The 26796-nt window shown below is 38.8% G+C and overlaps 3 protein-coding genes across 3 annotated transcripts; 1 reads left to right on the top strand and 2 right to left on the bottom strand.

Moving 5' to 3' along the window:
- The first annotated feature begins 359 nt into the window (after nt 1-359).
- LOC137233526 (uncharacterized) lies at nt 360-1181 on the top strand. Its single transcript, XM_067756619.1, has 2 exons — nt 360-456; nt 538-1181. Exons 1-2 carry the CDS (start codon nt 397-399, stop codon nt 1120-1122), a joined length of 645 nt encoding a protein of 214 aa, XP_067612720.1. The 5' UTR covers nt 360-396; the 3' UTR covers nt 1123-1181.
- A 6404-nt stretch (nt 1182-7585) lies between these two features.
- LOC137233525 (uncharacterized) lies at nt 7586-8927 on the bottom strand. Its single transcript, XM_067756618.1, has 2 exons — nt 8851-8927; nt 7586-8767 (listed from the first exon to the last, which is right to left on the bottom strand). Exons 1-2 carry the CDS (start codon nt 8860-8862, stop codon nt 7838-7840), a joined length of 942 nt encoding a protein of 313 aa, XP_067612719.1. The 5' UTR covers nt 8863-8927; the 3' UTR covers nt 7586-7837.
- A 13609-nt stretch (nt 8928-22536) lies between these two features.
- Nucleotides 22537-26210, bottom strand: LOC137233540 (uncharacterized). Its single transcript, XM_067756630.1, has 2 exons — nt 26119-26210; nt 22537-23067 (listed from the first exon to the last, which is right to left on the bottom strand). Exons 1-2 carry the CDS (start codon nt 26128-26130, stop codon nt 22627-22629), a joined length of 453 nt encoding a protein of 150 aa, XP_067612731.1. The 5' UTR covers nt 26131-26210; the 3' UTR covers nt 22537-22626.
- Between the last annotated feature and the right edge of the window lie 586 nt (nt 26211-26796).

The following is a 26796-nucleotide window of genomic DNA, read 5'->3' as shown; positions in this document are numbered from 1 at the left end:
AGTGTCAATCACTTCTGATAACTTTCGGTAATTCGTACAGCAAATAATCAGCAATTATGCTTAGATTTAGGTTACCTCGAATGAAGCCGGACATTCTTATATAAGTTTATCTTTTGTGGCTCTCTGAAGATGCCCCTACCCGGAAAGATAGTCAACAGAATTAATTGGCATGTCATTATAAACGTCGAAACAAAGAAGTTCGGGATCGGGATTGAATATTAAACACCGCGCCTATCTCTAAATTGCACGCACCCACAACTCTGATCTCAGTAGCCTTAGATTTGTCGCGTATAAAGAGTGAGAGGCAAATAATTGGGTTTATAAATGAGACGCACTATAAATTCAATTCACTCCCCTCATTAGTATTAAACACAATTTGCGAAGCGTGTCAGGCGCATGGATCAAATTCAAATAAGAAAAGCCCAAAACGCCAATTTAAATTGTGTAAATAAAATGGTAATTGCTGCCGCTATAATAATATTCAAACTAAAGACAAAAACAATTTAGCACATTTTCCATGAATTTTTTCCACTACAGCTACGCCTGATCTTCATCATCATCATCACATCTTACATGGCTGCATGCTATGCTGACTTATTGTCAATATATCCAAACGATTTTCAACAATCCAATGACATCAAAATCGCAACAATCATCAATACACCAACAGCTGTTTCGCACACCACATTTACACGCGTGCACAATCACCAAAGCACCAGCAGCACAAAACACTCGCAAGATGCAACAGTCGCACAATTGTCCATCGTTAGCACAACAGCACCTCAAACAACGGCGGTCCATCAAACATCCCCGGTCGTTATGCAAACTCCAATATATACAACAACAACAACACATCACTTGGAAACTAGTCCTCAAACAATTGTGACGCCTATGCAACCAGCATTACAAGCCGTGAACCATATTATGACCGTGACGACTGCAACATCTGCCAGAGATGATACGCCAATTGTTCAGCCCTTAACACATACACCAGCACATTTGACATTCGCTGCTAGACCTGTGATCTATCAGATGTTACCTAATATTAAGCCGGTGCGTAAAATTAGTTTTGATGAATTTGTGCCTAGCCCAAGAAATAAGCAAGGCGTGCAACAGCGTTAATATTTTTAGTTTTTAAATTAATTAATTAATACATAGGTCGAAATAAAATTGAAAATATTGGAAAAGCTTAGTTAGTCATCAGTTTTAGTATCCAGGTTGAAAAACAAACGAAAAGTCAACTTCAATCTTTTATTGAAATATTTAATGCCCAACAGGCATTCCTGTAAATGTTTTTATACTCAGCTGAGCAGAGCTCACAGAGTGTATTAACTTTGTTCGCATAACGGTACCCCGTAACGGCATAAACTAATCTCGATAGATATAGACTTCTATATATCAAAATGATCTTGGCGAAAAAAGAAATTCATTTAACCATGTCCGTCCGTCTGTCCCTAAACACGATAACTCGAGTAAATTTTGAGATATCTTAATGAAATTTGGTATTTAGGTTCCTGAGCACTCTTCTCAGATCGCTATTTAAAATGAAAGAAATCGGACTATTACCACGCCCACTTTTTCGATATCGAAAATTTCGAAAAACCGAAAAAGTGCGATAATTCATTACCAAAGACGTATAAAGCGATGGAACTTGGTAGGTGGGTTGATCTTATGACGCAAAATAGAAAATTTGTAAAATTTTGGACCACCCACTTTTAAAAGAAGATAATTTAAAAGTTTTGCAAGCTGTAATTTGGCAGTATTTGAGGATATCATAAAAAAATTTGGCAGGAACGTTACTCCTATTACTATATGCAGGGATGGGCGCTATCAACAAATTTGAATAACCATTAACGAAAAAATAAAAAATAAATTTTTGTTCATTATTCAAGAAAACTTGAGTGATGAATAACATGGTATTTTTTATTCAAGCATTTCTTGAATAATGAATAACATTTTCTCGTTATTCAAAATATTCTAATTGATGATAACCACCCATTCTTATTTTTGCAAATTTTGAATAAAGAGTTGAGTTATTATTCATTATTTACAAAATATGGAATAACAATAAAATTTTAGTTTTTATTCAGTTATTCAAAAATAAAAATATTAACCATCGATATGCCCTGAAAATATACCCATATGCGTAACCCATTCGCGTGTAGTTCTGAAGCGGGTCTACCACGTTATCCCCAAAATCAAAATCCCCAAACTCATAATCCCCAACACAAAATCCCCATTTTATGTGTGAAATAAATTCAAATTAGGTTTAAAATCGCCGCGACCAAAAAAGGCTAATAATCCACACCAACTTTCTTCATAGGTGGCCTTCGGCCGCGCTTATAAAAAATAACCCTGCGCTACGCCATGCCAAGGCCGGGTGTGTGGTATAACCGTGGCTACCGCCACGGTGATGTCCTTCCACGTAGTACGCGCTTCTGTTAGCTTGTTCGAATTAGAGCGACTAGCAGTCCTATATATGGATAAGTAAAAATATGTATTGCCAAAACGTGAATATATAGTTATACATACATAAATATGAATGAAAGAGGAAAGAGTTATTTGCTATTTTTTGCACGGTCATGATGTTTATCATAGCACTGGGATTTTGTGTTTGGGGATTTTGATTTTGGGGATTTTGAATTTGGGGATTTCGTGGCACTCCCTTCTGAAGCTTCTTAGGGTAATATTGAGATGATTTTGTGGGTATTCGCGGGGGTTTTTGGGGGCCGTTTGGGTGTAATTTCTGGGACACCCTGAGGATCTTCCCGGGGTCTATTGGGGTCCATTCCAGGGGCTCCCTCGCGATCCTCCTAGGGTTTTGGGGTCATTTCGGGATGGCTTTTGCGACTCCCTCGGGGTCTTTTGGAGGTCATTTTGGCATGGTTTAGGGGAGTACCTCGGGGTCCTCCCGGGGTCATTCCGTGACCTTTTTGGGACTCCCTCGGGGTCATTTGGGGGTCATTCCGGGATGATTTTGGGGACTCCCTCGGGGTCATTCCGGGATGATGGTGGGGACTCTCTAGGGGTCCACCCAGCGTCATTCGTGGGTTGTTTCGGGATCTTTTTGGGGACTCCCTCGGGGTCATTTCGAAGTCATTTTGGGATCTTTTTGGGCACTCCCTCGGGGTAATTTGGGGTCATTTCAGGATGGTTTTGGGGACTCCATCGGGGTCATTTGGGGGTCATTTCGGGATGGTTTTGGGGACTCCCTCGGGGTCCTCCCGGGGTCATTTGGGGGTCATTTCGGGATCTTTTTGGGGACTCCCTCGGGGTCCTCCCGGGGTCATTTGGGGGTAATTTTGGTATGGTTTTGGGGACTCCCTCGGGCCCCCCTGGGATCATTTGGGGGTCATTAAGGTATCTTTTTGGGGACTCCCTCCGGGTCCTCCCGGGGTCATTTGGGGGTCATTCCGGGATCTTTTTGGGGACTCCCTCGGGGTCCCACCGGGGTCATTTGAGGGTCATTAAGGGATCATTTTGGGGACTCCCTCGGGGCCCTTCCGGGGTCATTTGGGGGTCATTCCGGGATCTTTTTGGGGACTCCCTCGGGCTCCTCCCAGGGTCATTTGGGGGTCATTTCGGAATGGTTTTGGGGAATCCATCGGGGTCATTTAGGGGTCATTCCGTGATATTTTCGGGGACTCCCTCGGGGTCATTTGGGGGTAATTTCGGGATGGTTTTGGGGACTCCATCGGGGTCATTTGGGGGTTATTTCGGGATGATTTTGGGGACTCCCTCGGGGTCCTCCCGTGATAATTTGGGGGTTATTCCAGGATATTTTTGTGGACTCCCTGGGGGTCATCCAAGAATGACCCCCAAATGGCCCCGGGAGGACCCCGAGGCAGCCCCCAAAACTATACCGAAATTACCCCCAAATGACCCCGGGAGGACCCCGAGGGAGTCCCCAAAAAGATCCCGGAATGACCCCCAAATGACCCCGAGGGAGTCCCCAAAAATATCCCGGAATGACCCCTAAATGACCCGGGGAGCACCCGAGGGAGTCCCCAAAACCATCCCGAAATGGCCCCGAAATGACCCAGAGGGAGTCCCCAAAAATATCCCGGAATTACCCATAGAGGACCCCGAGGGAGTCCCCAAAACCATCCGGAAATTACCCCCAAATGACCCCGGGAGGACCCCGAGGGAGTCCCCAAAAGCATCCCGAAATGACCCGGAGGGAGTCCCCAAAAAGATCCCGAAATGACCCACGAATGACCCCGGGAGGACCCCGACGCATATGGGTATATTTTCAGGGCATCTCGATGGTTTATATTTTTATTTTTGAATAACTGAATAAAAACTAAAATTTTATTGTTATTCCATATTTTGTAAATAATGAATAATAACTCAACTCTTTATTCAAAATTTGCAAAAATAAGAATGTGCGGTTATCATCAATTAGAATATTTTGAATAACGAGAAAATGTTATTCATTATTCAAGAAATGCTTGAATAAAAAATAACTTTTTATTCATAAATAAGAAAATTTAAAATGATGAATAATTTTTTATTTTGATTTGTTTCATTTCAAAATGACTCAACCCTGACTATATGTGTGCTAAATAAGAATTTACAAAATCGGATGACGAACGCGCCCACTTTAAAAAAAAATGTCTAAGTCAAATTTTAACAAAAAATTTAATATCTTTGCAGTATATAACTAATCCAGTCCTTGTGAAATTTTGTAAGGGCATAGAATCTATGACGGTAACTGTTTTCTGTGAAAATGGGCGAAAGCGGTTGAAGCCACGCCCAGTTTTTATACACAGTCTACCGTCCGTCCTTCCGCTCGGCCGTTAACACGAAAACTTGAGCAAAAATCGCTATATCTTTACTAAACTTAGTTAACGTACTTACCTAGACTCGCTTTATCTTGGTAATAAAAATGGGCGAAATCCGACAGTGACCACGCCCACTTTTTCGATATCGAAAATTTCGAAAAATGAAAAAAAAATGCCATAATTCTATACCAAAAACGAAAAAAGGGATAGAAAATGGTGATTGGATTGGTTGTTTGACGCAAAATATAACTTTAGAAAAAACTTTGTAAAATGGGTGTGACACCTAAGTTAAAGAAAAGGAAAAAGTTTTGCAGGGCGAAATCAAAAGCCCTTGGAATCTTGGAAGGAATACTGTTTGTGGTATTACATATATAAATAAATTAGCGGTACCCCCGCTTTGCAATACAAACAACTTTCAAAGTTAATTTTTGTTGCTCCTACGCAACATAATAAACAAAACAAAAAGGAAAACATTTAATTTGATTTGGAAAAGTTTGTTTGATTTGAAAAAGTTTCATTTGACTTAAGTCTCCCTTCATGTGTCTTGAAAAAAGTTTCATTTGATTTGAAAAAAATTTTATTTGAAATGAAAAAAGTTTAATTTGATTTGAATTTCATTTCACTTAAAAGAAGTTTTATTAAAAAGTTTATTTGATGCGAAAAAAATTTATTTGATTTGAAGAAAGTTTCATTTGTCTCAAACCCAATTTCATGTAGTTTGAAAAAAGTTCCATTTGATTTGTAAAAAGTTTCACTTGAATTGAAAAAAGTTTAATTTGATTTGAAAAAAGGTTAATTTGATTTGAAAAAAGTTCGATTGAGTCGAAAAATTTTTATTTGAAATGAAAAAGTTTAATTTGATTTGAATTTCATTTGACTTAAAAGAAGTTTTATTAAAAAGTTGACTTGATTCGAAAAAATTTTCGTTTGATTTGAAAAAAGTTTTATTTTAAATGAAAAAATTTTATTTGATGCGAAAAAAGTTTATTTGATTTGAAGAAAATTTCATTTGACTTAAAACCAGTTTCATGTAGTTTGAAAAAAGTTCCATTTGATTTGTAAAAAGTTTCATTTGTTTTGTAAAAAGTTTCATCTGAATTGAGAAAAGTTTAATTTGATTTGAAAAAAGTTTACTTGATTTGGAAAAAGTTTCATTTGATTTGAAAAATAATTTATTTGAAAAGAAAAAAACTTAATTTGATGTGAAAAAAGTTGATTTGATTTGAAAAAGTAAAAGCAGTTCAAATTTATTTTAAAAAAGTTCGTTTGATTTGAAAAAAATTTAACTTGATTTGATTTCTGTCAGTCCTTTCTGAAAGCGCATAGTAACAGATCCAGGGTTCCATCTTCCTCTGAAATATGTACACAGATTATTTTACGATATTGTATTTCAGTCTGGAAGTGCTATACACCTTAGGTAATAATTAGGTATTAACTTCAGTAAGATCTTTTCACCTATCGTAAAGATTCCTGTAGGTTCCATGAAGCTCTTAATCAAAGATCTCTCAAAATATGTTTTGTATTAATCTCGCCTTTGCTCGACTCTACGGAAAAACATGGGGGATATATCAAAATGGTATACTGGACATTTAATACTGCAAAGGCAAAACTAAGCAACTGCCAAACTAAGCAACTGCATAGGCTAGTTTGCATAGGAATAACGGGTGCGATGAGAACGTCCCTTGCTGATGCACTTAGTGCTTTAGTGAGAATACCTCCCTTCCCTATTCTGATTGAGAATGAGGCAACACTAAGCGCACTAAAACTTTAAATTATTTCGGAGCTGAAGCCAGGAAACATGATAGGGCATATGAAAGTAATAAGAAAATTCATAGGAAATCCCTCATTACAACTGCGTGACGTAATGTCCCCTAAGCTCGGAACTTTGAAGTGTCCATTGCGGACGGAACCCACTGGGAAACAGGGAATCCTTATAATGACCCTGACTCAGAGGTCTGCTGCACGGATGGATCGAAATTCGATGACTGGAGATCGAGAGCTGGCATCTATGGGCCGAACTTCAAAAAATCGATACCAATGGGATGCTACCCTACCATATTTCAGTCAGAAATCCATGCAATAGAATTCTGCGGTAGAGAATGTCTGAGAAGAGGCTCATCCTAGAAGAGCATCTACCTTAAGTTTGGACAGCCAGACGGCCCTGCGTACCTTTCCATCCTTCAGAGTTACATCTAAGCTAGTGATCGGCTGCATTGTAATCCTTTATGACCTGGGAGCCAAAAATAAGGTTTTGTTAGGATGGGTTGCAATCAGGGACATGAAGGTAATGAACATGCATATTACCTAGGAAAACAGGGTGCTATAGCAGCATTCTATGGTCCAGACCCCTTTTGTGGACTCACAAAAGCACACACCAGGGAAACCATAAGTAACTGGGAAACAAAACAATTCTGACGTCAATGGATTGTTTTCCCAGGGCAAAGACAGGCCAAACTATTTATATTTCCGGCAACGAAAGTATCAGCCAAACTTATTAATCTATGCCGGAAGGATCTAAGAACTCTCACTGGGCACTATGCGCGAATAAATTAGACTGAAACGTAATGCACATTAGATCTACAAAAAGGTCGCTGTGCTTCCAGGCCTTATAATAATAATAAAATCCGCCAATATATTATACATTTTTATGAGTAGCGGGCTTAACCTGAATACTACCATTGTGGGAGAAGGAATGTTATTACATAAACGTCAATTAGCCAACAATACGAACAAGATCCTAAATACAGAGATATAAGTCGCATGGAAGTACAAGACTAAACTAAAAAAACTAGTACACGTGGTTCTTTTGACGGAAGTATTTTTTCATTTCGATGTATATTGACATAATTCCAGTAGAAACTTAAATATCATCTGTGTTTTGAAAAAAAGAATTGAACTACACTTGTTGATAATTTGAGAAATAAATGTTTCAAATATGTTTTTGTACAAAATTTAGTCCAGAAAAGGTGAGCCTGGAACACAGTAAGCGGTTTCAAAAGATTTTAAAGTAGACAATAGATAAATCAGAAATCAAAGCTGTACTTGGCTCAGTATTAGTTTTTCGTATTGCTGTTGGCACTGCTATTTTCGCCGTTGTTGTTGTTTGCATTCGAGATGATGCTTGCACTTGCGCTTGCACTCGCTGCACCTCCTTTTGCAACTGCTTTTGCATTGACACGACTGTCTGTACCTGAGCTTGCGTTTGCGCCTGCAAATGTGGATGACCGTACGACAGTTGTTTGTGGTGCAAAGATGAGCGGTGTGTGATAGGCGCGTAAGATTTGTGATGTGAATGTACGTACTGCTGGTGCAACAATGGGTGTGATAATACGCGCATGCTTATGCACCACCGTTTGACTTTGATGCGATACCGCTGTGGGTATATTTTGCACAATTTCCCCTACCCTAACTAATGTCGGTTCATGTATAGTGATTGTCTCCGGTGCTATGACGGTACGCAAACCGGGATGTGTTGATATTGAAATAGGCAAAGGTATAGTCTCCGGTGGTAAGATATGATGTTGTACGGTTGTGCTAGAGCTGCTACTTGCTGGCAGATTAATTGAGGAGGCAAACTGTAATGAGGTGAGTGATGTTGATGCAGAAGCTGACGCTGACGCTGAACCCGGAGAAACTGCCGCCCTTAGTCGTGTTACTGATGCTGGAGCAGCTCCTGTGGCCGCTGTAGTTGGCGTTGGGGTAGCGGTTGTGATTGCAGATGTCGGTGCGATCAATTCTTGGTCGTCGTCAATATCGTCGATATTTTTGCTACTGCTGCTATCCTCGTCTTCAACCGATGTGACGGAGTTCGTTTGTAATTTCTGAGAATGCTGTTGACTCCTAGCTGTTAAAATTATATTCTGATATGGCTTCGAGTACGATCTTCTTATGCTACTGCTCGAGCTGCTTATGAGATTGCTATGACCGTCTGGCTTCGGTAAGGCTGAATTACCTGCAACTATGCAGGCAAGTAGTAGTGGCAACTGCGAATGAAGAATAAAGTTGAGTGAGTGAATTTATAATAGGCAAAAATCAGCCTCGTATGATTGATTTAAATAAGGCTCACCAATTTGAACATTGTTACTATTTCGTACAAATTTTCAAAATGTTTGCTTCAGAAAACGCTAGTATATTACTGATAGTCCAGCCTCATTTTCAAGTACCTTTTATATTAATTAAATAACGATTCAATCGAATGATTTTACGTCATTTATGTACATACGTGGGCATGTTAAGCATCTTAAGTTTCTTTGAACATCGATCGATCTAAACGCGTACACGGGAAAAAATCGGTATGATTTATAGCGCTACAAGAATAGACACTCACCACTTCTTTGTTGATCTCTAAGGATTACTTGCATCTCACTGGCTTTTAACTACGCCAACTGCCTGGAGTTTGGCTTAGTTCCCAAGTTTTGAAACATTGTCAAAACCTCCCTCTTTCCCAAGGTGAAGATCAGCTCTCTCTCTTTTAAGGATTTCAAACCAGTTATTTTGTCTTCATTCCTGTTGAAGCATCTGATTGATCTGTTCAAACGGATTATAATTTCTCGACAGCTATTATTAGCATCGCAACATGTCTTTTATAGAGAAACTTGTACTGAAATAGAGCACCGACTACTTTCAAAAAAGCTATAACAGAATAGGAAGTCGAATTGTTTCCGATCCTCTTTATGAACAGGCTTTTGGGCGGTAGGATAGTCACAGCAGAGTTGGTGGTTCAGTGATCTAGAGGAATGTTAGAAGGGTCACGTAGCAGGGGGTCTTCTATCTACCCTTCTCTGTAAATGCTACCAAGTGGTGAAATGCGCTGACGACCTAACATGTCTGGGGAAATATCGCGACTTCAAAAGACCTTTGACAGGGATATCAGTATACAATGGCTAGGTGGCTTATATAACGGACAAGCTGTGAGCCCCAATAAGACTGCCCTAGTTCAATTGATTAGGAGGTACAAGATCCTTGTATTCAGGCCACTCAAAAATGTTAAGAACTTTGACATTATACTTGTTAGCAAGCTTTCACTTAGTACAGAGGACAGAGCTAAAAAAAAACCTCAGTCGCATCATACCGCCGCCGTAAAGCCCGTTAACTCTTTTTAACGATTAAAATCAGCGAGACTTTCGCACAACACCAACTCTGGCTTTGGAGGCAATGTTAAATATACACCGGTTGGACATTACTGGCAGGACAGCCCGACCTATAATTCCGTTTTCAGACGCAAAATTTGAGTTAAGGTACAATAGAGACTCCAGCATTCTTACTACAAACGACTGTGCGCCAAGACTTGGGTATACCACTGACCATTTGCAATTTGCTCCTAGTAATGTGGGCTTCTGATCAGCTAAGCAAACGCCTATTGCTGGCTGTCGAGATCCTACTGGCCGGTTGTTGAAAACAAAAGCTCAGCGACATTACAAACGTTTACTGATGTCTACCTCTCAATGGTGATTGGAGCACTGCCGAATAGGAGTAGATGCTTAACTGCCAAGATTTCGAATATTCGCATAGACAAGACGTAAATATGTCAGTGCGAATGTATACGATTGCCCGTAGGAAATTCGAGGGATCGATGTTTGTCTCCGGTAGTAAATATATCGCTGGTTGGCAGCGATTCGCTTAACAATCAGAAATCAGTGTCGCCCTTAGTTAATGAGATATCCAACGGGCGTAAAAGTGTTCAAGTGAGCTAACTCAAACGTGTGGGGGCTGCAGCCACCCAATCTCAATTAAGCTAATTATCTCTTTGTCGACCTTAGAGAAGTTGTTGTGTTTGGTTTATGCTACCCGGAAGGCGAATACCGTAAGGGTTTTGAAGGACCTCTACTAGCCATTCGAAATCAAACCAGACTACTCTTTATAATGGAATTTCTTCAACCTGATGTTGAAGAAGATAGCAGCCAACCAAAGCCACGACTTTTCTGGACTGGATAAATAGGTGACAAAAGTAGGCTTTGCGGCTAACGAAGGCCTCAAAATAAAATCAGCGCATTCATCCTACATTAGAGTTATCTCATCACCCCTGTCCTGATGTTAGCCATGTACGATGTTGCAAAAAGACGAGGTGGCTCATGGATTATTCCATGAAAAAAGGTCCCCAGTTATCATATGAATCTTGATGACGGTAATAAATCATGTGAATAGCTGCAGAGAATCAAACAATATTCTTACCGAAGCTAGTTTTTAGTACCAAAAGAATACGCTAAGCTGATCGTGATGCTCACAACTGTCATAAAATATCACCGCAACAGAGATGATGAACGTAATTTGCTACAATTTTCAAAATCGCCTGCCTCGTAAGAGCCGCCCCTGTCACCTCGCCGTTTTTTTTTTTATCGTTTTGAAGTGGACCGAAATCGGGAGTTTTCACCTTGTTCGTCACTGACCAACCCGCGAAGAATTTATATGCTGTGAAATCAGTCAGTAATCACGCCTACTTATCGTACACATTTAGGAAATTTTTTAAAACAAAATCAATATTTAAGCACAACAAGTAAGGAAGGCTAAGCTCGGGTGTAACCGCACATTACATACTCAGCTGAGAGCTTTGGAGCCAAAATAAGGGAAAATCACCATTTAGGAAAATGATGATTTAATATGAGTATTTTAAAAGGAAGTGGGCCTTAGTTCTATAGGTGCACGCCATTTCGGGATATCGCCATAGAGGTGGACCACGGGTGACTCTAGAATGTGTTTGTACGTTATGGGTATCAAATTAAAGGTATTAATAGGGGTTTTAAAAGGGTTTATTTGTATATGTGAAGGCGTTTTAGATATATTGGCCAAAACGTGGACCAGGGCGACCCAGAACATCATCTGTCGGGTACCGCTAATTTATTTATATATGTAATACCACGAACAGTATTCCTGCCATGATTCCAAGATCTTTTGATTTCGCCCTGCAGAACTTTTTCATTTTCTTCTACTTAATATGGTAGGTGGCACACACATTTTACAAAGAATTTTCTAAAGTTATATTTTGCGTCAAAAACCAATCCAATTACTATGTTTCATCTCTTCTTTCATATTTGGTATAAAATTATGGCATTTTTTTTTCATTTTTCGTAGTTTTCGATATCGATAAAGTGGGCGTGGTTATAGTCCGATTTAGGCCATTTTTTATACCAAGATAAAGTGAGTTCAGATAAGTACGTTAACTAAGTTTTGTAAGGATATAGCGATTTTTGCTCAAGTTATCATGTTAACGGCAAGCGGAAGGACAGACGGTCGACTGCGTATAAAAACTGGGCGTGGCTTCAACCGATTTCGCCCATTTTCACATAAAAGAGTTATCGTCATAGAATCTATGCCGCTACCAAATTTTACAAGGATTGGTAAATTTGGGTTCGACTTATGGCATTAAAAGTATTCTAGACGAATTAAATGAAAAAGGGCGCAGCCACGCCCATTTTAAAATTTTCTTTTATTTTTGTATTTTGTGGCACCATATCATTACTGGGGTTGAATGTTGGCATAATTTACTTATATACTGTAAAGATATCAAATTTTTTGTTAAAATTTGATTTAAAAAGATAAATTTTTTAATAGTGGGCGTGTTCGCCATCCGATTTTGCTAATTTTTATTTAGCACACAAATAGTAATATTAGTAACGTTCCTGCCAAATTTCATCATGATATCTTCAACGACTGCCAAATTACAGCTTGCAAAACCTTTAAATTACCTTATTTTAAAAGTGGGCGGTGCCACGTGCATTGTCCAAAATTTTACTAATTTTCTATTCTGCGTCGTAAGGTCAACCCACCTACCAAGTTTCAACGCTTTATCCGTCTTTGGTAATGAATTATCGCAGTTTTTCTGTTTTTCGAAATTTTCGATATCGAAAAAGTGGGCGTGGATGCAGTCCGATTTCGTTCATTTTAAATAGCGATCTGAGTGCCCAGGAACGTACATACCAAATTTCATTAAGATACCTCAAAATTTACTCAAGTTATCGTGTTTACGGACAGACGGACGGACATGGCTAAATGAATTTCTTTTTTCGCCCAGATCATTTTGATATATAGAAGTCTATATCTATCTCGATTAGTTTATGCCGTTACGGATTGCCGTTATGCGGACAAATTTAATATACTCTGTGAGCTCTGTTCAGCTGAGTATAAAAAAGGGTTTGGTATGAGGTTGCTGAAAGCATGTTTTGTGGATCTAAATCAAATAATGGAAGAGGCCTGCTCGTTACATAAAGAACAATAAATTTGTTTAAATGTCGCACGCCCATTTATAAATTTCTTTTCTTTTGTATACTTAAAGTTTTTTCCGTGTACATTTATATATGAATATTAACACGTTTTTATCGCTTCGTTGATTATGCGTTGATTTTGGTTCTGAAGCGTAGGTGATTATGCATTATGATTGCTTGAATTAGGAAATTGTTGGATCAACAATGATTTAATTATTTTATAGTAATTCGACACTGATTATCAACTACCCTTCCTGTAATATATTGCGATGTGTTATGAATAAATATTTAGTAAAATGTAAGTATGTAATTGAATGTAAAATACATATTAGAAAAACTTGAAGAAAGCCCCTCCAGCAGGACGAGGTTAAACTTTTTGGGCTATACAGTCCGATCTCGGCTATTCCGCGCATTGCATACAGATAAGCCAGAAAAACTCCTGTTAGTGCTTCCCCATTCTTTCAGAATAGAAAGTGTTGTACTCTCCTCATCTGAAATTCCCTGTGCGTGTGCATAAAATATTGTGTTTTTATTCATTGGAATTTGTAGGACCTCTTATTGATCCTGCATTGTCAAAGTTCCACGTCAATGTCGGATCCGAAAACCAGCATGAGTTCCTTAAGCTGCCTTTTCTTGCTGTCTCCTTGAGAAGACATGGTCAACAGGTCACATCATCAACGTGCTCGTACCTCGATGAGCACTGCGCTGGGGAATTTTCTTCATTCCGCATTCGAAGGTACGCTTTTGCAATAGTCACATGAATTTTGAAACAGAATTATAATCAAATTTTACAACAATGATAATTGTAGTAGTTTAGACGAACTAGATAATAAATTTAAGATTTCCCAATATTATCTCAATTTTAAGATTATTGTCTCAATGTCATCATTGTCGTCACTCAAAGCGTGACATTGCTGTCTGTTTTTGGGAATCACAACAAGATGCCTCTATCAGCACATACATTGCATTTAACGTTTTTAGGAATTGTGCGTACATTGATTATATTAGACCCTATCACAATGCACGAACAAAACATGCGGCGAAAATTTCTTGGTTTAAATACTTAAATCACTATAATATTATAATTTTTCTGCAATGTGTAAAATTTATAAAGACTTGGTAGGTCTGTGCGATTAATCGATTAATTAAAATTTTGATTGCTAAATTAGCCGATTATTTCGAATTTTAGATTAATCAAATTGTGATCAATTAACTAATCTTTCTTTAGATTAACCCAAAATCAAATAAATTGATGCTGTGGTTGTTAACTGCAGTTTGAGTAAAGTGTTTAATCCCAATCTACAATTTTCTTTTAAATTTTGAAAAACTAGTTTCAGGAGTTTATTTTTTTCTTAGGATTTCTCTGCATTGTGGAAAATCATAAAAACTTGGTAGGGCTGTGCGATTAATCGATTAATAAAAATTTGTATTGCTCAGTTAGTCGATTAATTCGAATTTTTGATTAATCAAATTTAAGTAAATCAATTAATATGTTTTTGATTAAACCAAAATCAAATTAATTGAGAGATTGATGTGTTAGTTAAATACAGTTTGAATAAAGTTTTTAGTCACATTCTGCACATTATTTTAAAATCTTTGAAAAACTAACTTCAGAGGTGGTACATTTTTTAGTAAAATTATTTTTTTTACATACTACTACTCAACTTTCATTTCTGTTTCCTTTCTTTCCCACTACTTTTTCTGTCAATTTTTCTCTTCTTAACTTATCTTTCCTCCATTAACTCTCTATTTTTGTCTCGACCTCGCCTCATACATTTCACTCTCAGCAAGAACGCTTAAGTTCGCTCTCTTGTCAACCAATCGGTAAAAGAGAAGCTTGTTGCCGGCAATTTGTATACGGGTGCCCATTAAATTTAAAAAAAAATATTTCTCAAGCCCTAGAGGAAAATCAAAGTTCTTAAGTTTATATCCAACATCAATCCCTAAATATTCTCCAACCTTCTTGTTCTAGAGTGGATATCCAGCATCTTTCTTTATTTGTTCTCCAAACGTTGACCTATTTAAGGAACTTATAGTTCTCGAGTTGATCTGCAACAGCACTTCAATTCCTCCTAAACCTTGGGGAAAGTTTTGAGAAAATTATGATCCTAAAATTTATCTCCAACTTTTTCTCGTAAATTTAAATATAGCTTAGAAGGTTCAGTGTGTTCATAATTAATCGTTCCCGATATAGTCGGGCTAGTTTTTTTGATGGTGCTTGTTACCGGAAAGTACCGGGTCCATATCCGACAAAGCATCATCAACATCGATAATACTCCCCAAAACAGAACAAGTAAGGAAGTTCGGATGTAACCGAACATTACATACTCAGCTGAGAGCTTTGGAGACAAAATTAGGGAAAATCACCATGTAGGAAAATGAACTTAGGGAAACCCTGGAATGTGTTTGTATGACATGGGTATCAAATGAAAGGTATTAAAGAGTATTCTAAAAGGGACTGGGCCAAAGTTCTATAGCTGAACGCCATTTCAAGATATGGCCATAAAGGTGGACCAGGGGTGACTCTGTAATGCGTTTGTACGATATGGGCATCAAATTAAAGGTATTTATGAGGGTCTTAAAAGGGAGTGGCCCTTAGTTGTATATGTGAAGTTATATTTGCGTCAAAAGACCAATACAATTACCATGTTTCATCCCTTTTTTCGTATTTGGTATATAATTATGGCATTTTTTTAATTTTTCGTAATTTTCGATATCGAAAAGTGGGCGTGGTCATAGTCGGATTTCGGCCATTTTTTACACCAATACAAAGTGAGTTCAGATAAGTACGTCAACTGAGTTTAGTAAAGATATATCGAGTTTTGCTTAAGTTATCGTGGTAACGGCCGAGCGGAAGGACAGACGAACGACTGTGTATAAAAACTGGGCGTGGCTTCAACCGATTTCGCCCTTTTTCACAGAAAACAGTTATCGTCCTAGGATCTAAGCCTCTACCAAATTTCACAAGGATTGGTAAATTTTTGTTCGACTTATGGCAATAAAATTATCCTAGACAAATTAAATGAAAAGGGCGGAGCCACACCCATTTTGAAATTTTCTTTTATTCTTGTATTTTGTTACACCATATCATTACTGGAGTTGAATGTTGTCATAATTTACTTATATACTGTAAGGATATTAAATTTTTTGTTAGTAAATTTCATCAATATACCTCAAAATTTGCTCAAGTTATCGTGTTAACGGACTTGACTTTAAATTGACTTTAAAAATTTTAGTTTTTAAAAGTGGGCGTGTGTGTCATCAGATTTTGCTAATTTTTATTTAGCGCACATATAGTAATAGGAGTAAAATTTCATCATGATATCTTCAACGACTGCCAAATTACAGCTTGCAACACTTTTAAATTACCTTCTTTTAAAAGTGGGCGGTGACACGCCCATTGTCCCAAATTTTACTAATTTTCTATTGTGCGTAATAAGGTCAAGCCACCTACCAAGTTTCATCGCTTTATCCGTCTTTGGTAATGAATTATCGCATTTTTTCAGTTTTTCGAAATTTTCGATATCGAAAAAGTGAGCGTGGTATAGTCCGATTTCATTCATTTTAAATACCGATCTGAGATGATTGCCCAGAAACCTACAAACCAAATTTCAGCAAGATACCTCAAAATTTAGTCAAGTTATCGTGTTAACGGACAGACGGACAGACGGACGGACGGACATGGCTCAATCAAATTTTTTTTCGACACTGATGATTTTGATATATGGAAGTCTATATCTATCTCGAATCCTTTATACCTGTACAACCAACCGTTATCCAATCAAAGTTAATATACTCTGTGTGCAAAGCGCGCTGAGTATAAAAACAGAAGGTTTGAGAATAATACGCCGTTTGTTAGTTTTCTCCAAGAATAAACGGTGAGCAGGCAGTTGTTCTTGTTGTTGTAGCAGTGCTTCGCCCCATCCAATAGGCGCGACCGATCAAAAATTGTCATCAATATCCTCTAACGGGAGTCCAAGGAAACTTGCAGTTTAACCTGGAGGGGACCATAGTGGCAGGGGTGTTAGAGGCATTGGCTCCACATGACAATTGAAGAGATGGTTGGTGTCATGAGGAGGCACATTGCAAGCAGGACATATATTTTGTATGTCGGGGTTAATTCTGGATAAGTAAGAGTTTAACCTGTTACAGTACCCAGATCGAAGTTAAGCTAGAGTAACGCGCGTTTTCCTATGGAGAGTGTGCTCCTCTTCTGCGAGTTTTGGGTATTTTTCTTTAAGAACTGGATTCGCCGGGCAATCTTTCTGGGTAGTGCTTGGCACTGTTGAAAAATTAAGCAATTTAACTAAATATATTTTCCTTCAAAAATATCCCTGTGTAAATTTGGGGCGAACATATGTCATTTCAAGACTTAACTTAGGAGAATCGGCGAAGTAGGTCGGCTGCTTTGCCGTGGTGTTGTGTTTCTGCAGTGCAGTGCAGGTCCAGTTTTTCTAAACGGGGTCGCCGTGCGGAAGTGACTTGGTATTTATTAATCAGAATTTGAATTAATGATGAATTAATGATATGATAGCTTAATGACTTCAACGGATGAAACGTGCTCTGAGTCAATAAATCTAGCACTCATTGAAATCAAAGATCGAATAGGCAAACAAAATAGGGGAAATAGAATTCGCCATCCCATCTTTTATTACATTCGTGATTCCGAGCCATACATCAGGACATCATACCAGAATGACTTGTAGACTGTAATTTTTGTTCATCAAGAGAGGACTTAAGAGATTACTATTCCATATCAAAGGGCGCACTTTCAACTCGCTTTCCTGATACGCACTAATAAGCATCTTTGTTACGCTTTTGTACATTTCTTTTATTTTTGTCGTTTTTATTAGCCGCGTGACCAAAATGTATCCATATGCATTGACAAAAAACAATTTTTTAACGGTACATAAATATTTATTACTTTTTTAATTCGGTTTTTGGCTATTGACGACATTTTTTGTATGGAAATTTTATAAACATATGCATTGCATATGTATGCATGATGTCAATATGTAGGTAGACATCCTCACATTTCCGGATAAGATGAGGGGGCATCATATTTATTTCGATTCACTGGCATAACTATTTCCTGTTTGGTTACCAAATCGAAAATAGTAATTTTGGAAGATGTTGAATAAATTTAGCATTGCGTCTTGTTTAAAGATTGGTCATTATTGCTAGCGAGGGAAAAAAATTACATTTTTTTAAGTAATGTGGACTCTTAATGATTTCGAAAAGGAATATTGCAGTGAGCTTTCTGGAAACACTAGGAAATGTACGATCGTCACTAGAATGATCTCAGGAGAAAAAACGAAGACCACACCCCAGCGGGTTAGGGGGCTTTGAATATACCCGCGGCAGGTATGGCTGTCGTAAGAGGCGACTAAAACATCCAAATTTTCAAGGGGTTATGTAGCGGTGCGGCTCAAGTACTTAATGGACATAGGGGTGGGGTGTGTGATGGCCAATAAGGGTGAATGTGGACATATCAAATCGTTGTCGAGATGGTCGGGCTTATACCTTAATAGTGCTTGTTACCGGAAGTTACTGGATCTATATCCGGCAAAGGACCATCTACATCGAGAACACTCTTTAAAACATTCGGGGAGTGTCTTTATCGCTACAACAACAACAACAACCACACTGTTACGATACATACGAGTTTTATGAGATGAGTGTGGTCAAGGACTAAAGAGTGGAGGTCCCACCTTCCAACCCATTATAAATATACAGAATCCTCACAAACTTAAGTCCAGTTGTGGAAGATAGAAACAGAGTAGGAGGGCGGCTACTTTTTGGTAATGTCGACGAGGTAGCTGCTGACCAAGGACGGTGACGCCTCTCCGCAGAGATAGAGAGAGTAGAGATAGAGAGAGAATGGTGGTGCTCGGAGAAGATATTAACAACGTTAGTATTCGCCACAGAGTAATGGAGTACTATTGGTAATGATGATGCTCGGAGAGAGATGACGGAGTATTATTAGTAACGCTAACGCTAGGAGAGTAATAACAGAATATTTTAAGTACCGGCGACGCTCGGAGGGGATATAAACGATATTGGCTCTCACGCGAGAGTAATGATGGCGGTAATGGTATAGACTCAGGAATAGGATGTCCAACGATCGAGGAAGGTGGTGATGGTTGTGTTTCATGGAAGTGTCATTAGTAATATGAACTCTTGCTATTTATACAAGACTAACTGCATATAGCTGGATGATTTCACTCGGGTAGTAGGAGGAACAGTCTTATGCCAAGGGTGACTTGGTGAGGAGCTCTCTTACCTGAATGAAATCCTCACGCTTTCATCTCTTGAGAACAAGAGGGTAGACTGGCCCTTTTTCCTGCTTAAGAGAGATATAAACTATATATTTATATTTTGACATTTAGCCAGAGTAGTAGTTGAGTGCGCCCAGCCACAGTCATTGGAACGTGTCCCTGCTCACCCCGGCAGAATGCTCGCGCATTACCTTTCTTCTGAGTTATAGGGAGGCAAATCCCTTCTTACTCAGAATAAATGTGGGTACAAGATGGGTTTCCTTGTGGTCAGTGGGAAAGACCTGGGAAGGAACAGACGTGGATAAGAACTACTATTAAAGTCGATATGAATATGTTTGAAGAGGAAAAGTGCAAGCTTCCTTCGTAAACTAAAGAAATCTTCAGCAAGATTACTTACAGCTAACATCGCAACGATGGCTTAGTAATAATAAGCATCTTCTGAACTATGATTGTAGCATAATGTGACGTTTCTTAAAACTTGGTCGCCATACAACCCAGTTTGCTATGAAATTTTTAATTTTCTCCAACCTATCGCAGTTTTTCCTACTTTGAAACATTTTCATCGGGTTGTTGTTGTCTTAGCGATATAGACACTCCCCGAAGTTTTTGGGGATTATTATCGATGTTGCCAGCCGTCTTCCGGCCGCTAGGACCGGTACTTCCCGGTAACAAGTACCATTCAGGTACAGGCCCACCCATTTCGGGAACGATTTAATATGACCATATTGAACTTTCCAAGTCATTCCATGAGGTTCCATGAGGAACTTGGAGTGGCCAGAGGATCGCTTGCTTAAGAAACAGGATTCAACACAGGTAGGTAAGGTTGAAAATTGGTTTGTAGAAGCTATAGATTGCATCCATCCGGGACAAGCGGGATATACATAGGGTATGTCCGGGCTGATTCTATATAAGTAAGAGTTTGATCTATTATAGTAACCAGATCGAAGTTGAGCCTGAATGACGCTCGTCTCCCTGGGGAGATTGTTTTCTTCAACTGCAATTTCCGGATATTTGTTTTCAAGAACGGGGTTCACCGGGCAATATCTGTCAAAGTATTTTTTGTATATGTCTCTTTAAACCTTTTCATACTCCTTTTCTTCATTCGTTTGAATTCTTAAGTGCCGGATTTCTTCATTATGTTTACGCATGTTGCATTGTCATTTGGTTCTTTGGTATGTTCCAAGTTTCAAAACACGGAGAGTTTCTCAAGAAATAGATTAGAAGATTCCCTAATTTCGGCTTTGAAGGTTTAGTGTGGTCATATTAAATCGTCCCCGAAATGACCGGGCTAGTACCTTAATGCTGCCTGTTCCCGCAACGTACCGGACCTATAACCGGCAAAGGACCATCAACATAGATAGCAATCTTTGTGTGTGTCTAAATGCCTTTATTGCTACAACAGCAACAAGAACAAGTACTATCAAAACAACGTGCGTCTATACTTAGAGTAAAGTAAAACGCAATCTCATCAATACATTCTTTTGTTAAATTAATGCAAAAAACAAGTAAGGAAGATTAAGTTCGAGTGTAACCGAACATTACATAATCAGTTGAGAGCTATGGTGACAACATAAGGGAAAATAACCATGTAGGAATATGAACCGAGGGTAACCCTGGAATGTGATTGTATGACATGGGTATCAAATGAAAGGCATTAAAGAGTATTTTATGAGGGAGTGGGCCATAGTTCTATAGGTGGACGCCATTTAGGGATATCGCCATAAAGGTGGATCAGGGTTGACTCTAGAATTTGTTTGTACAATATGGGTATCAAATTAAAGGTATTAATGAGGATTTTAAAATGGAGTGGTGGTAGTTGTATATGTGAAGGCGTTTTCCAGATATCGATCAAAATGTGGACCAGGGTGACCCAGAACATCATCTGTTGGATACTGCTAATTTATTTATATACATATGTAATACCACGGACAGTATTCCTGCCAAGATTTCAAGGGTTTTTTATTTCGCCCTGCAGAACTTTTTCATTTCCTTCTACTTAATATGATAGGTGTCACGCATATTTTTAAAGTTTTTTTCTAAAGTTATATTTTGCGTCAATAAACCAATCCAATTTCCATGTTTCATCCCTTTTTTCGTATTTGGTATAGAATTATGGCATTTTTTTCATTTTTCGTAATTTTCGATATCGAAAAAGTATTCGTGGTCATAGTCGGATTTCGGCCATTTTTTATACCAATTCAAAGTGAGTTCGGATAAGTACGTGAACTGAGTTTAGTAAAGATATATCGATTTTTGCTCAAGTTATCGTGTTAACGGCCGAGCGGAAGGGCAGACGTTCGACTGTGTATAAAAACTGGGCGTGGCTTCAACCGATTTCGCCCATTTCACAGAAATAAGTTATCGTCCTAGAATCTAAGCCCCTACCAAATTTCACAAGTATTGGTCAATTTTTGTTAGACTTATGGCATTAAAAGTATCCTAGACAAATTAAACTAAAAAGGGCGGAGCCACGCCCATTTTGAAATTTTCTTTTATTTTTGTATTTTGTTGCACCATATCATTACTGGAGTTGAATGTTTACATATTTTACTTATATATTGTAAAGATATTAAATTTTTTGTTAAAATTTTACTTTAAAAAAAATTTTTTTCCGTTCGTCGTTCTCCGATTTTGCTTATTTTTATTAAGCATACATATAGTAATAGGAGTAACGTTACTGCCAAATTTCATCATGATATCTTCAACGACTGCCAAATTACAGCTTGCAAATTTTTAAATTACCTTCTTTTAAAAGTGGGCGGTTCCACGCCCATTGTCCAAAATTTTACTAACTTCCTATTCCGCGTCATAAGTTCAATCGCTTTATCCATCTTTGGTAATGAATTAGCGCACTTTTTCGGTTTTTCGAAATTTTCGATATCGAAAAAGTGGGCGTGGTTATAGTCCGATATCGTTCATTTTAAATAGTGATCTGAGATGAGTGCTCAGGAACCTACATACCAAATTTCATCAAGATACCTCACAATTTACTCAAGTTATCGTGTTAACGGACGGACGGACGGACGGACATGGCTCTATCAAATTTTTTTTTCGATCCTGATTATTTTGATATATGGAAGTCTATATCTATCTCGATTCCTTTATACCTGTACAACCAACCGTTATCGAATCAAAGTTAATATAATCTGTGAGCTCTGCTCAACTGAGTATAATATTTGGATTTTAATAAGTTATGCAAATATCTAAAAAAATATAGAAGCATAAATTTATCTACATACCTATTTTAAGCAAATCTAAATTTTGACCAGAAAGAAAGCTAAATTTCGTATTTATTTATGTTCGAAAATATTGTTTTTATGTTCATCAATTTATTTGAACAAGATGATATTGCATAAATTTGCTATTTTAAGCCGAAGCATAAGAGCGACTCGTAATCGCTTCAGTAGAAGAAAACGAACACATTTGTATTGGATTTTGAGTATTTTGTAGATATGCAATAGGTGGTCCTCCATTACTCAATGGTCGTAACGTTAGAGCTGGTATTAATGCAGAGAAGGTGCGTAAAGCTGGTGCTTTATACGAGCGCACAACAGGCGTGACTAATGGCGTTAGACGTTGTGCTTTGCCATGGACAATGGTTGAGCTTTGATGAGATACAGCAGTCGGTACCGTTTCAATCACATCGCCAACTTTTGCCAATATTGGTTCGTGCACTACGACGTGTGTAGGCTGAGCTACAAGCGCGGACTTGTAAATAGGCAGAGTGCCTGTTATTGAGTTGGGTGGTAAAATCCTTAAAGTATCGGAAACGAAGATTGCCGAGATGCAAAATGAGATTAAAATAAACTGAAATGAAAGGATAAAAAAAGTAGTATGAGTAAATATTAAGGAAGGTAGACAATTTAGTTAAGCTTAAGTAATTGATCTTACTTAAGTACGTATGTATTAAGTGCGTACACCAAAGGCGAGTCGATAGCCACGGCATGGCACAGCTTGGTTATAAACGTAGTCGTGAATTATAAGAAGAACGCTCTAGGAGTTTTCTTAGACATTGCCGCAGCTTTCAACAATATCTATAAACATCATAGATGGTTTTAATTACATTACAGTACTTTCAGCCTTAACCAATCCAATCTTGCTGCATGTTAAATCGCAGGCAGATTACTTGGCAATGTGTGCCCCATGACGCCATGAAATCAGTACACAGGGGCACGCCGCATTATTATCTCCCCAGCTGCGGACGCTAGCTATAAACCAGATGATCAGGCGATATAAGAGCCGAGTGGAGTAATCGTCAGTTGTATGTTTCCTAAGCCGCTTTTCTGTGGCAAACTTTTACCGCGCGCACTTTTTTTGCTCTTGGCCACAAGATAATACATATTTAGACCTCGTAGAGTGCCCAAATCGAGGACAATGGAACTATGCCTGTCTTCGATTTAGTTTCGTATTCTTCGATCAGGAGACAGCCATTCTTGAATATGAGTGGTGTATCCAACAACAAGAGAGGAAACCGGCTCTCAGTACTCTTCCTTGTTTTGAACAAAGTCGAAGCCTGTCAGAAAACTGGAGTGCTCAGAATGCACAGCATTCACAAAGGTTTAGTAAACTAACTGTTCAACTTACGGCGCGAATCGGAGCCGAAGAAAACAGCAGACTACACAGGAAAAGGCGTGTTACTATAGCGCAACATTGGACTGAATTTTTGGAACAGATTAAACTTTCACGTGGCCAGAATTTTTTTCTTCTTATTGTTGTGATAAAAAAAGAGAAAGGCGGCCGCGGCGCGGTCGTTAATCAGGCTCCGTGATATGGGCTATGGGCTTTCTGACTTCGGACACTCTAGCCTTCTTACCAGTTAGGACTTTATCCTGGACAGGACGGACTATTGTATGCCGATAACTGCTCCCTATACAACCTTCATCTCAGTCATTCCACCGAGAGGGGAGTGGAGAAGAGGAATTATCTGGGGCATGAGGCCGGGTAACTTGTTCACGGATGGGTCGAAGTTGGACGGAAAGGTTGGTGGGTGGTCTTTTGTCAAGAGCTAAATGTAAGCCGAAGTTTAAGTTAGCGGATCACTGCAGTGTATTCCAGCAGAAGTTGCTGCGATGAAATACTATCTAGTGCTACTACGGTTAGGGAATGTAACATCTACTCTGATAGCCAAGCGGCTATCAAGGCCTTGAGCTCAACTACAGTTCGATCGAGGGTGGTCTGGGGGTGCCTGACCTCGCTTGCGATTGCATAGTAATATCCCGGGTAACTGTCAAGCGGATCTCTTAGCCCGCATCGGTACAACTGAACCGGATGCAGATGGGTGTAGCGATTTCGGGACTTCGCTGGCCACCTGTGGATTGGTCCTCCATAGCTGCACCTCGAGTCAGCTCAGCAGACGTGGGGCGAACACCACGTCTTGCAGTGTAACAAGATCTTTCTAGCCGAAAATGGATGGATGGCAGGAGGTCTGCTGAAATAATTGGGTTCACTAAGGCACACCTATCAATGGTCATTTGGGTTCTTGCAGGGCACTGTCCCATGGGTATCCATGCCGTACGTCTCAATATACTGGAAAATCCATCCTGCTGCAGCTGTATGGAGGATGATGAGGTGGAATCAGCAAATCACTTTATGCTTGGTTGTCCAGCTTTTGCCGTAGCTAGGCGAAAGAGCTTCGGTCGCGACTACCGAGGATTTATCCAAAGTTGAGATCGGTATCATTTGGAGCTTTATCGTTGCTTCCCAACGATTCTCTAAGTATCTATATCTACGTTACCGTTATTTTATTGCATGTGGTATCACAACGGACCTTGATGTTGTCCAAGTGAGCTGCCCTTATTAGGGCAGCTACCACCTAACCTAACCTAAGTTATAAAGACGCTCCCATAAAAAAGTTTTGAGGGATGATAGTACATTCATATTTCTAACACGATTCACCTCGGGTAGGTGAGGATGACTATTGAGTTCGCGAAGTTGTGAGGCTAAAGGCATTGTATTGCGCTTAGCAACATTTTAAGTCTGGCCTCTATCCAGTCTGGCCCCGTTCATGAATTCTACGATTTTAACAGAAATTCGTTCATGGTCCATCCTGTTAAAAGCTCTAGTTGTTTTAGGATTTGTTAGAGGGTTCCGATGACAGTTTGAGTAGTCACTCTAACTAAGCACCTCCTAGTCCGTTGAAATATCTCATTATTAGGGTCATACACTGGCTCCCAACTATTAAGCGGATCACTTCGTTGCAATTCACGTTTATAGCTGACGTTCCGACTCCTGATAAGAGCCAGCACTGCATCAACATATAGCCGCAATTGCATCCAAAGTACAAAACCGCAAAAAATCCTCAGGTATCTCGCTGGTAACACACTTCAATACTTAAAATTGGTAGTACCGGAGGGCAAATTTCCCAGGATCTGGCAAAATTTTGCTCTGATTTTTCAAGAATAATATTTTCTGATGAATTGTGCATGAAAGTTTCACGCTTGTCTCGAAACAGTTATGTAACATTTGTTATACTAGAAGAAATTGCTCGGTGACGCTATTTGAGGACAGGAGGGATCAGCACTATTTAGGTGCTATTTTCGAATGATTTCAGCACTAAGCTTATTCGAAATCAACCTCACCATTCACAAGGTTTGTCTTGCTTATTTTCAATTGTAATTTGAAACCAACGTCCCGAAATCCATGTTTGTGTTCGTAGCCATTGGATCGGGCGAAGCAGCGTAGAAGAAGAAGAAGCCTGCCCTACAATGTCAAGCGGATCATGTGCAGGGCCGTATCCAGTACTACTGATTTCAAACTGATCCTGATGCGCTCTACCAGGGAAATATTGCATAGAAGACTGCGAGTTTGATCAAAACAGCCAGTATGCTACCAACATTACAAAGTTTTCCAAACACTCACCACTTTAAACATTTGCAAATATTAAGCACAGAATATTAAACGTAACAAAAAATTTGTTCTTTAACTCAATTCTCATCACTGCAGAGGATGACTCTAACTAACGACTTGCTTCAAGCTGCAACAGCTTTTTATAGAATTTTTGCGCATTTAAAATATACAAATCTTGAACTTCTCGTAACGAATCTAGAATGTAACTGGAGTGGCTGAAGCAAGAAAAAAGTACCACAAGGAAAGACGGTCGCTTAAGCTCAAAAGGCATCCGTGGCCAAGACGTTGAGAATCATATTTCAATAGCGCCAATTAAACGGACAAACAAATATTAAAATTTAAAACAAAAAAAAATTAAAACCTATCAAATGTCAGTAAACCAAAACCTTCGACTGCTCAATACTTTGGCTCGTGCTTTACGCTTTGGCCATGATTTTAGATTTCACCTTCGCTAAGGTGCTTTACTTTTTTGGTCACATTTCCGTACGAAGCTATGTAAGATTTCAATTACAATTCTGCAAATTTAAAGAATCGATAACAATAACAACCATTGACTTGTAAATTATGCCGAAGTGTGTTGTTGGTAGCTTCGTTTGTTCTTTAAATCTGTTGTACGATTCAAGTAAGATGGCCATTAACACTGATTGGCAACTCCGCACTTCAATTCCTCTACCAAATGTAATTTTTTAT

This window comes from Eurosta solidaginis, chromosome 5 (assembly GCF_040869045.1).
Source record: "Eurosta solidaginis isolate ZX-2024a chromosome 5, ASM4086904v1, whole genome shotgun sequence".
Taxonomy (NCBI): Eukaryota; Metazoa; Arthropoda; class Insecta; order Diptera; family Tephritidae; genus Eurosta; species Eurosta solidaginis.
The sequence above is the reverse complement of the archived record's forward strand: the minus strand, read 5'-3'. Positions and strand labels throughout refer to the sequence as shown.